The 12595-nt window shown below is 38.1% G+C and overlaps 1 protein-coding gene across 7 annotated transcripts in view; it reads left to right on the forward strand.

Moving 5' to 3' along the window:
* The window catches only part of LOC120527578 (H(+)/Cl(-) exchange transporter 3), a 197754-nt gene that overhangs the window by 178165 nt on the left and 6994 nt on the right, over positions 1–12595 (forward strand). For 5 of the 7 annotated variants that reach the window (XM_039751150.1, XM_039751149.1, XM_039751153.1 and 2 more), the window contains 5 exons: positions 1–421; positions 5156–5342; positions 7409–7807; positions 9018–9234; positions 11618–11693. The exon at positions 1–421 is cut by the window's left edge and continues 125 nt beyond it. In XM_039751150.1, the coding sequence (XP_039607084.1) occupies positions 1–421; positions 5156–5342; positions 7409–7807; positions 9018–9234; positions 11618–11693 (1300 nt within the window). The remainder of the gene's footprint in view (positions 422–5155; positions 5343–7408; positions 7808–9017; positions 9235–11617; positions 11694–12595) is intronic. The other 2 variants (XM_039751152.1, XM_039751154.1) reach the window with 1 other exon arrangement.

Raw genomic sequence — 12595 nt, forward strand, 5'->3', positions numbered from 1 at the left:
TCACACCCCTTGGTACCTTTTTGAGCTCATCCCTTTCATCTTACTGGGTGTCTTTGGAGGACTCTGGGGAGCCTTCTTCATCCGCACTAATATTGCTTGGTGTCGTCGGAGAAAGTCCACACGCTTTGGCAAGTACCCGGTCCTGGAAGTGATTGCTGTGGCAGCTATAACCGCTGTAGTGGCTTTTCCAAATCCCTACACAAGACAAAATACTAGTGAACTTATAAAGGAACTCTTTACTGACTGTGGGCCATTGGAGTCCTCGGCTCTCTGTCAGTACCATAATGAGATGAATGGCAGCAAAGTAGTTGATGATGTTCCTGATAGACCAGCAGGGCCTGGAGTCTACTCTGCCATGTGGCAGCTCTCTTTGGCACTCATCTTTAAAATAATCATGACTATATTTACATTTGGCATCAAGGTAAGACTGTAGTGATAAGAACCAAATTCCATCATTGTTATGTGTCAGTGGAATTAGTATATCACAGCACAGCTAATGTACTTCATAATAAAGTGTGTACTGTACCTGAACAAATACTGTTTTTAACTTTAAAGAAAGAAATTATCTTTATTTGTTAAAATCTTATTATGTTAATGCTACTTGGTCATGGAAATAAGACCATTCCACAGACTTTAACACTGCTTTCTCACAGCTCCAGAGTCCTGGGTTTAAATCCCATCTATCCTACACTATTGTGTGTACTTTACAGATTATTCCCATGCCCATGCAGGGCTTGGTTTAACTTTTACATCTCATCAATGTTCAAGTTAAATCTACCATTCTGGATTGGCCTATGGTGAATAATTGTGCGTACAGCAGTACCTCGGTATACGTCCTTAATCCGTTCCAGATCTTTGTACTTATACCAAACAAATTTTTTATATACGAAATAAAGGGAAAATGAAAAAAAATCCTATTGTTATTGGCATATTATATACTGCTCAAAAGAATTAAAGGAACACTTTTTAATCAGAGTATAGCATAAAGTCAATGAAACTTATGGGATATTAATCTGGTCAGTTAAGTAGCAGAGGGGGTTGTTAATCAGTTTCAGCTGCTGTGGTGTTAATGAAATTAACAACAGATGCACTAGAGGGGCAACAATGAGATGACCGCCAAAACAGGAATGGTTTAACAGGTGGAGGCCACTGACATTTTTCCCTCCTCATCTTTTCTGACTGTTTCTTCACTAGTTTTGCATTTGGCTACAGTCAGTGTTACTACTGGTAGCATGAGGTGATACCTGGACCCTACAGAGGTTGCACAGGTAGTCCAACTTCTCCAGGATGGCACATCAATACGTGTCATTGCCAGAAGGTTTGCTGTGTCTCCCTGCACAGTCTCAAGGGCATGGAGGAGATTCTAGGAGACAAGCAGTTACTCTAGGAGAGCTGGAGAGGGCCATAGAAGGTCCATAACCCATCAGCAGGACCAGTATCTGCTCCTTTGGGCAAGGAGGAACAGGATGAGCACTGCCAGCAGGCCACTGGTGTGAATGTCTCTGACCAAACAACCAGAAAGACTTCATGAGGGTGACCCAAGGGCCCCATGTTCTCTAATGGGCCCTGAGCTCACTGCCCAGCAGCATGCAGCTCGATTGGCATTCGCCATAGAATACCAGAATTGGCAGATGCACCACTGGTGCCCTGTGCTTTTACAGATGAGAGCAGGTTCACCCTGAGCACGTGACAGAAGTGAAAGGGTCTGGAGAAGCCATGGAGAACATTATGCTGCCTGTAACATCATTCAGCATGAGCAGTTTGGTGGTGGGTTAATGATTGTCTGGGGAGGCATATCCATGGAGGGTCACACAGACCGCTACAGGCTTGACAAAGGCACCTTGGCTGCCATTAGGTATCAGGATGAAATCCTTGGACCCATTGTCAGACCCTATGCTGGTACAGTGGCTCCTGGTGCACGACAATTCCTGGCCTCATGTGGTGAGAGTATGCAGGCAGTTCCTGGAGGATGAAGGAATTGATACCATTGACTGGCCACCACACTTTCCTGACCTAAATCCAATAGAACACCTCTGGGACATTATGTTTTGGTCCATCCAATGCCACCAGGTTGCACCTCAGACTGTCCAGGAGCTCAGTGATGCCCTGGTCCAGATCTGGGAGGAGATCCCCCACAACACCATCTGTCATCTCATTAGAAGCATGCACTGATGTTGTCAGGCATGTATACAAGAACACAGGGGCCATACAAAGTGCTGCGTACAATTTTGAGTTGCTGCAATTAAATTTTGGCAAAATGGACTAGCCTGCCACATAATTTTTTCACTCTGTTTTTTGGGGCGTCTTTGAATTCAGGGCTCTGTAGGTTGATCATTTTCATTTCCATCAAACGATGTGGCATCCTTTCGTTCCTAACTCATTACTCAGTCTATATAGATATCCAGGAGGATTTCTTTTTCCCATTGAGATCTGATGTGTTTTCAAAGTATTCCTTTAATTTTTTTGAGCAGTTTACATTGATGGGGTTGTATAAAATAATGTTAACACTGCTTAATACTAAAATACATAAATACAAAAGCAATTAGATGAAATAAATGAAAATTTAACCTCAATGTACTTTTTAATAAGGTCTTTGTTTTTCACAATCGTAGATACCATCGTTCTCGGCATACGGTATGCAGCAGCCATGTCCCGGATACGCATGCCACCTTCATACTTTTCAACAATCAATTCAAATTTACGTGAAAAAACACAAAATCACGTGAAAATTCACAGAGAGGTATAATGTGGGTTGTTCACTGAATGCTAGCAACTGGCGTACTGACGCTTGTGGGCAGTCGTGGCTTTGTCTCGAGAGATAGAGGTAAACAAGGGTAGCACGCGAGTTGTATTCCAAGCAAAGGTTGTATACTAAGCAAAATTTTTCATGTCCAAACAGGATGTATACCAAGTTGGACTTATTCCATAGCGGACGTATACCAAGGTATCACTGTACTTCTAAATGTCGAATTCTGCTCCCATTCTTTATCATGAAATAACTTAACCTTGAAGAAAAACACTATCACTGAATTTTGTAAGTGTTTTCAATGAGAAGTCAAGCAAAGTGACACCTTTTAGTGGCTAACTGAACAGATTATGATATGCAAGCTTTTAAGGCAGCTCAGGCTCCTTCTTTTGGCAAGTTGATACTACAAGTTTCCTGGAGCTCTGAAGTAGCAGTGCTAATCACTGTGCCACTATGTTGGGCAACACAGTATATTAAGAAATAATTTTCAGCTGCTCTTTATTAATTGTAAATTTTTGTACTTCATCACCAGAATATTTACAAATTACTTAAACCTTCATTCTGTACTGTTTAATTAGATGCAATAAAGTAATGACAGTAACTAAAAGGTGCACCTCATTACACACCCATCGCCTTTTTCCGCAACCCCAAACCACCTTAATTTGTTTCATTTCAGCAAAACACATATAACTTGTAAGCCCATTTTTGTGATTACATTTTTATTGAAATAAAGCAAGAGAAAAATGCAAGGTTCACAGAATTAAATATTCAACAGTGAAGCACAAGCTGTTAATAAGAAACAAGTAAAGAAACAGTGGAAACAAGAGCAGTACATTGTCACTCACTTCTTATCAACCACTCTTTTGACAGTTCTGAGCTGATGAAGAAGAAATCACTAAATAATACATACAAACACCGAATTGATGATTCTGGCCAAAATAGCGTTCATCCTTCTTTCACACATCCACCTGATCATTCCCATCTCTGTTCTTTTCAGCTTTGCGTTTTATCTCACCTTTGTTGTCTACGTCTCACTCCCATAAAGCATCCCACTCTTCCCTTCATTTATTTTTTCTTTTTTTCCTGAAAGGAAGAAATATATAAGGTACTGTACCAGATTAAAAAACACAAATTTGGTCCATATGTCTGGCTTGAGAGATGATCTCTGGAATGTGACAATAATGTCTGCAGCGTAGAAAGTCTTTCTGATGACATACTCAGTGCAGAACTGCATGAGTGCCTTTTCTGGAATGTTGTTGACCCATGAAAGGTAGCTTCATGTACTTTATACTATAATAGTGGGCCTGTATGCAAGCCTGGCAGGCATCATCAAGGTTAGGGACATTGTCCTATTCTTAGCACCATCAAGTTAAAAGCAATATGTGACTCCTGGATGTAAGCCAGATGAAATGTTTTTTTTTTTGTTTTTTTTATCATTCCCATCACCGTCCCATCACAAGAAGAAAATGAAAATAAAATCTCTGCTGAACTAATAAATTAGTAAGACAGTTGCTAACATAAAAAAAATAAATATCAGAAAGAAAAAAGTGAGCAAACCAAGGTTTAACAAACTATTGAAAATTATTATTATTATTAATAATAATAAAGACAAACTCAGAGCTACAACATGTGACAGTCTATTTTAGAAGATTCTGTATTAGTCCTGGGACGTTGTATGTAATACATTAGCAGCAACAACTGATAAAGTGTAAATTATCTGGGTCACCACTAAATTGTATTTTATAGATCACACTGAGGACTTGTTGAAGACTGAGAAAACATCTATATCATAAAAGCAATTCCCATATATTACTTTCATGAACATGGCTTGGTCACTGGTGTGCATTTCAGGAAAGTGCACATTTTATGGAAACAAAACCAATTATATATCATCACGCAAACACTAACTTTTGATGCAAAATGTTGAAGGGCTTAATTTATGCTTATTTTGTCTGATGAAAAACCACCAGAGTATTAAGTCCTCATGAATGTTTTGTCTTTTTACTTGTTCCCAATCCATGCCATTTTCAAGGGTCCTGTACATTGTTTTCTTTTAAATTGTTTTTCTTCTGTTGGGCAAACTGGTGGATGTTTTTCGAAAGGTGCTGTCCATGCACAACCTGACAGTCCACGTTCACAGAAAAATATTGAAGGAGGTTCAAACATTTAACCATCGGCCATACGGTATATATATTTTGAAGGAAAAGCAGGCTTTCATTTTGTGAATTTCCCTGTTTGTGAAAAATATTAGTGATTTTATTTATAAAAACTAGTTTTAAAATTTTCCCTGGTCCTTGGTGTACCAGCATCCTTTGCAGCAATATAAGCCACAATGAGAATGACCTGTTTTTTTCAACTGGTACACTGTGCAGTGTTTATAACTGGCATCTTTTTTTTCATTATTTTCAGGTGCCATCTGGTTTGTTCATTCCCAGCATGGCTATTGGTGCAATTGCTGGCAGAATAGTTGGAATAGCTGTGGAACAGCTTGCTTATTACCATCATGACTGGTTTGTATTCAAGGAATGGTGTGAAGTCGGAGCAGACTGCATCACACCAGGACTGTATGCTATGGTTGGTGCAGCTGCATGTCTGGGTAGGTTTACTATTTATTTTTATATACAGAAACATACTAAGACAGTACATTAGTGTGAACCTAACATTTGAATTCAAACCAAATTAGAACACGTATTCCAAAAAGTATAAATGCCCATACATTTATAAAAAAAAGTGGAACAATGTTCGTTGAGGTATGCCATTTTGTTAATGAGCAGATGTACCTAATAAGGCCACTTTTCTTAGATACACCTGCTAATTAAAGCAGTAGTCTACTTCTCAATGAAGCCATATGATTGATTAAACTAATTATAATCAGACATAATCAAGAAGTGTAGCTGCTATTCAGGCTATTCAGCCATATATTATTATGGACAGGACATATGATCACCACAGTAGCTACCACCAGATGATTTCCCTCCCTTAGAGAGGAAAATGACATAAACAAAAAACATGCAGTGAGCAGCAGTTGTGTTAATGAATGAAATCAGAGGATATTCATACAAGCTAACAGCACAGTCACAACAATGTCAGAATATGGTTTAAACAATATGAATTCAGTTTAGTGGTGACAATGTAAATAATGTGGGGTATTTATTTTGACGTGAAACCTCATAATAACACCAGGCATCATTTTAAAGGCCACAGTGACTTCAGTTAACTTCATTTGCTTGCATATTTCCCAGACTTCATTTGAACACCTTTAGGCTAAGGTTACAATGGAGGCACTTAGCATGTATTTGTGAGAGACAGTATGGTCCCTAAACAATGTTCCCAGCATCTTGTTGAATGTGTGCCTCAAAGAATTCCCATGTCTCTAATAAAGTGACCACTGAGTGCATACATTCTCTCACACACAATATGTATTTGGTACTGCAGTTTCTCTTAAAAAACACTGTTACAAAGCTACTTCTATTTTGCTTTTCGGTAAATTAGGAAAATAAATTGTGACATTTTCCACATTTTGAAACATTATTTCAGAAAACTGAAAATCGCTTGATCCAAAAGAGTGTTAATATTTTTGAATAGAAGTAAATCAGGATTAAAAAACAGCACATACACAAAGATAAACAAAAAAAATGACACTGATGAAATATGGAAATTTTTCAAATTTAAAAATGTCTTAAATGAGCAAATTGGAACTGAAGAAAGGAAGAAGTAACTGACCATCAAGAGATGATGAATTAGCCAAAGACAGCAGACTGGCCAGAGAGTTGGGAGTAATAATTAGCAGCAGGGAGGAGTGGCTTGTTAGTCTGCAATGTTAGGTTCTTATACATTTTTTTTCTTTCCAAGGATATCATTCATATAATCTGAAGCCTATAACGGATATTTTTCTGTCTGTAAAGTTTTTCTCTCAAGTGTTTTATTAAGCCAGATAGTGCATGATGAATCCACACAAGTGTAAATGGAAACAATTTAGATGGGGAATTGCTGACTTCTTTGTCATTTGCATCTTATTGCAAATAAGGAGCCATTAAAAACAGTGAATGCAGCTTTTTTAAACTGAAATAATTAAGGATGGGGAACCTTAACAAGCAAGACCACAAAAATGAAGCATCAAAATGTCACCATCAGTGCTTCATCAGCAATAATTAACTTCTCATTAAGAAACTGGGTTGGAACAAAAACCTGCAGCCACTACGGCTCTTCAAGATTGAGATGGCCCACCTCTGATATATGATATGCTTGGAAAGCCAATATGGAAAATCCTCTAAAATTAGAGCAGGACATGAGAACTTTGACAGATGAGAGATGGTCTGGTCCATTACGGTTGCTTGGTTAGGTAAAAACTAAGTTGCCCTAATATTGTATCCACATTTTAAAAGTTGTTAATTCTTCTGCTTCAGCTATATGACTCATAAATTTGTTCTAGATTTTTTGACCATGTAGCAGTCTTTTTTGGATTCCATCTTAAATTAGGAGTGCAACATGTTTTTGTGCAATAGGGTCAAATTCATTTAAAAATAATTACAGTATGCACACATGTATCTACGCTGTATGCATAATTGTTTTTAAATGGAATGTCTATGAAATTTTAAATTGTTACTTTTTAAATTTTTTTATCTGAGCTCCAATAACATTCCTGGCTGTTTATTTTTACAGGTGGTGTTACGCGAATGACTGTATCCTTGGTTGTCATTGTGTTTGAGTTGACTGGCGGTCTGGAGTACATCGTTCCCCTAATGGCAGCCATAATGACCAGCAAATGGGTGGGAGATGCCTTTGGCAGAGAAGGCATCTATGAAGCGCACATTCGTTTGAATGGATATCCATTCCTAGATGCCAAAGAGGAGTTCACGCACACCACTCTGGCTTCTGAAGTCATGCGCCCTCGTCGTAATGAATCTCCTCTAGCTGTGCTCACTCAAGACAACATGACAGTGGAAGAACTGGAAGCCGTTATCAATGAAACCAGCTATAATGGTTTCCCTGTGATCGTGTCAAAGGAATCCCAGAGACTTGTGGGGTTTGCCCTACGCAGAGACATTACGATAGCATTGGGTAAATCTTACCTGTCTTCAAATGCTAAAATTAAGCATTAAAATGTACACAGCATTTTTCAGGATTTGACAGCTAGAATTTTATGCAAACTATGCATATGTGAGGTATAAATTATAAATAATTTTTATGTATCTTATTTAGGTTTGTGACGCTTATTCAGGTCTAATAATCAACTAAAAGTACTATAAGTGACTCATTTCATTTGTGGGGATATATCACTGTTTTATTTTTTCCATCCTTTGTTTTGCTGCAGTCATTTTTATATGGTAACTTTTGGGTATTGCTGTTCCCTCATAGCTCCACCAGACAGGGTCCATATTCCAGCCATTTCACCTTTCGGTAGAGTCTGCAGATTCTTCTTATGTCTGTGCACCTTTTCTCCTGTCTTTCACAAAGATGCCTAAGATGTAGAGTGTGTGCGTGTGTGTTTTACATTGATAGTTGACTCTTAATTGACCTGGTGTGAATTCCATTATGTACATAAGGTGTCTTGTGACGAACAGTCCAGGGCTGGCCTCTGCCTTCCACCCCATGACTTTTTTATAGGTGCCAGCTCTGCCTAATGCTTAAGTGTGTTCAGCAGATTCGAGTGGTAGAATAACTAGTAACATTCTGTGATTTGTTGAATGCAGCATTGTTTCTGTGGTTACTTAGTAGTTGTCCTGCATCTGTACAAGGTGTGCAAATATTGGCTATAATTTTATGAACTAATCAGGGACCTTTGTTTAAAAAGTAAGGTAATTTCTTTAAATGCGAAAATGTGTGAAAGAAATACCATTTCCCTTAGCCTAATAATACAGTTAACCCTTGCCATTCACAGATTTTGTTCCCGCAAATTCGCTTATCACTTTAGTGAGGTTCTTGGGCTCTAGCTGAGTGCCTAGAAGACGATAGAACTTGACTATAGTGGAAGAATTGTAATTTGTAGGTGAACATGCAGGGTAGGATTATCGCTGAACCTTGAGGGGTGAGAGCAGGGGGCAAACGCATCAGTTTGACCCCACCACCCCTTGCTGGTCCTCCTCCCAAGCTGGAGTCCCCCATTTTCCACATAGGATCAATGCCTCAGTATGTACAGTTTCAACATTTGCCAGGTTTTTTAGAAACACATCCCTCACAGATAATGGGAATTGACTGATCTTCATTTGCCTTAACCTAATAATACTTCATTTTGATTGCATTTATGACTTTTTCTCCTTTATCTTTTCAGAAAATGCCAGAAGAAAACAGGAAGGAATTATGAGGACCTCAAGGGTATATTTTACCCAGCATGCACCCTCCCTCCCCGCAGACAGCCCAAGACCATTGAAGCTAAGGTCCATCCTAGACATGAGTCCATTCACAGTCACAGACCATACACCAATGGAGATTGTGGTAGATATTTTCCGAAAACTGGGGCTGAGGCAGTGCCTTGTTACACATAATGGGTAAGGCAGTAAATTCTAGAATAACATCAAGTTATTTTTTTAACCTTTGATTGTTTTCTGCAAAGCGGCTCCCATGCTTTGGTGGAAGCTTAAGCAATATTTAAAAACTTACAAATCTAAAAGAAACAAATCTTCCCCATTCAGGCGCAAACCTTAATAATAGTAATATTAGTAAAATGAAGGGCATCTTTCAGACCACCTCTGACCATTCTTGCTACATTGCAGGAAGTTTGCATGTAAATCTGCCAAAGTGCATGTCACAGTTAATGTGTGCTTGAGCTGTATATACACTGTGTGCACAATTATTAGGCAAGTTGTATTTTTGAGGATTAATTTTAATATGGAACAAACACAGTGCTATCAGTCAATCCAAAATGTTAATAAACCTGAAACCTGAATGTTTCACAACGGAAATGTGAGTGTGAACATCATCAGGGGAATACATATGTGCGCACAATTATTAGGCAACTTATTAGTGTGCAGATTTATTATGCAACTAAAGGAAAAATGAAAATTTTCCCATCTCACTTGTTTATTTTCATCTGTTATAGTGAGAATAATAAACAAACACCTCAAAATTTACAAATAAACATCTCTGACATTTCAAAAAAAATCAATCAATCAATCAATGACCAATATAGCCACCCTTCTTTCCAATAACAGTCATAATCCTTTCCATTCATGGAGTCTGTCAGTTTCTTGATCTTTTGACGATCAGCTTTTTGTGGAGCAGTGACTACAGCATCCCAGACACTCTTCAGAGAGGTGTATTGTTTTTCTCCCCCGTAAATCTAGCGTTTAAGAAGTGCCCACAAGTTCTCGATAGGGTTTAGGTCAGATGAGGAAGGGGGGCCATGTCATTATTCCTTCATCTTTAAGGCCTTTACTGGCTGGCCACGCAGTGGAGAACTTCGATGCAAGTGATGGAGCATTGGCCTGCATAAAAATCATGGTCTTTTTCCTGTATCACTGTTTGAAGAAAGTGTCTTGAAAAACTGGCAGTAGGTTTGGGAGTTGATTTTGAGTTCATCTTCAATGCAAAAAGGTCCAACTAGCTCATCTTTAAAAATACCAGCTCATACCAGTACCCCACCTCCACGTTGGAGTGGAGCTCTGTGCCCATTACTGATCCACAGGTCCATCCATCTGGTCCATCAAGAGTCACTCTCATCTCATCGGTCCATAAAACCTTTGAAAAAAATCTGTCTTCAGATATTTCTTGGCCCAGTTTTGACGTTTCAACTTATGTTTCTTGTTCAGTGGTGGTTGGGTTTCAGCCCTCCTTACCTTGGCCATGTCTTTGAGCACTGAACACCTTGTACTTCTGGGCACTCCAGGTAGGTTGCAGCTCTGGAATATGAAAGTACTGGAGGATAATGGGTTCCTGGTAGCTTCACATTTGATTCTTCTCAAATCTTTGGCAGCTAATTTGCATCTTTTGTTCTCAACACGTTTCTTGCGACCCTGTTGACTATTTGCAACAAAATGTTTGATGGTTCTGTGATCACACACCAATATCTTAGCAATTCCAAAAGTGCTGCATCCCTCTGAAAGACTTTTTACAATTTTTGACTTTTCAGAGTCAGTTAAATCTCTCTTTTGGCTCGTTTTGCCCGAGGAAAACTAGCTGCCTAATAATTCTGCACACCTTGATATAGGGTGTTGATCTCCTTAGGCCACACCCTCCCTCATTACACAAATACACATTACCTGACGTGCTTAAATCCAATAAGCATTCAAGTTAATACAGCTTGGAGTTGGAATATACGCATAAAAATGATGATATGGTCAAAATACTCACTTGCCTAATAATTGTGCACACAGCGTATTGTAGAAAAAGTTTATTTTAGTTATGACTTGTATTTGTTTTTAGTACTTAATATTTCAATATTGTGGAAAAAGGCTGTAGGCCTTTGCCTTCACAAGCTCCAGAGGCAGTGGCAACTGTGCCACAAGGGGTCTGAATATAAATTCAGATTTTTTTATTATTTTTCACCCCATCATTAATGTCAATGTGAAGCTCCTTTCATGTCATTTCATCTGATGGTCATCTGTTATTGGGTAGAACCATTACAATTTGTTAACTAAACATTAGTCTTCATCACCCTTCATCAAGGCATGTGACCTTATATATATTACATTTGATGTTCACGGAAAGTGTAATCTGAAAGATTAAAAAAAATGACTCCACAAGACAATCTCTCTGTATTTTATTTGTTACATTTTCATGTTGTTGAATTTTATTTTTCATATAAAATCCAGATTCATTTGAATAAATGCATGCTGTTTTTGTTTATTTAACAGCATTTTGAATTCTAATTTTGATGACTATCATTTGTTTTTGTTTTAAGTTGCATTATTAGAATGACGTGATCTGTTTCAGGATTGTCTTGGGGATCCTCACCAAGAAGGATATATTAGAACATCTCGAACATCTAAAGCATGACGTCGAACCTTTGGTGATTAGAACTATCCCATCTGCCTCTTTAGACCTCTAGCGTCTATCAAGGAGAGATGCATGAAACTTTTGAACAGTTCTGACATTTCTACTTCTGGAAATGTGAGATCTGATTAAAAGGGACCTGATTAAGCTGACATTGTGGGAAGCAGGAGCAATCTGTAACGTATTTCTGAAATTACTTTTAATTACTTTGCTCACAAGTTGTTATACATGAAATATGCAATATAGTCTCATAACATCTGAACAACTTCACAGTTTCTGTATAACGTTCTTGCAGACAAGAATTCTGTTTTCTCTCATGCTAACTCTTACATTAAAAAAAAATTAATGATAAAAATAACTGCTAGGTTAATTGAGTTAGTTCAAAACCATTAGTAGTGCTTTAGAAAACATTGCAATACATGAACGGTATATGTTAGTTAAAAAAATAAATTAATTAAAATTCAGGAAGTAACAGAAAAAAAAATCATAGGCTTGAGTTGAAGCCATTATAGTATTTCTTCAGTCTTTTTACTCTAATTGGTGCCATATTTTTTATTTACAGTTGCCCCTCCAGATTTGCAAATTTGATATTCATGGTTTCAGTTATTTGCAAGTTGGCTATGAATAACTAAATATACAGTAATCCCTCGCTATATCGCGCTTCGACTTTCGTGGCTTCACTCTATCGCGGATTTTAAATGTAAGCACATCTAAATATATATCATGGATTTTTGCTGGTTACGCTTTCTGGACAATGGGTCTTTTAATTTAGGTTACATGCTTCCTCAGTTTGATTGCCCAGTTGATTTCATACAAGGGACGCTATTGGCGGATGGCTTAGAAGCTACCCAATCAGACCATGTATTACATATTAACTAAAACTCCTCAATGATATAAGATATGCTTCCCGCGCGGTGC

This window comes from Polypterus senegalus, chromosome 4, assembly GCF_016835505.1.
Source record: "Polypterus senegalus isolate Bchr_013 chromosome 4, ASM1683550v1, whole genome shotgun sequence".
In the NCBI taxonomy this organism is placed as follows: Eukaryota; Metazoa; Chordata; class Cladistia; order Polypteriformes; family Polypteridae; genus Polypterus; species Polypterus senegalus.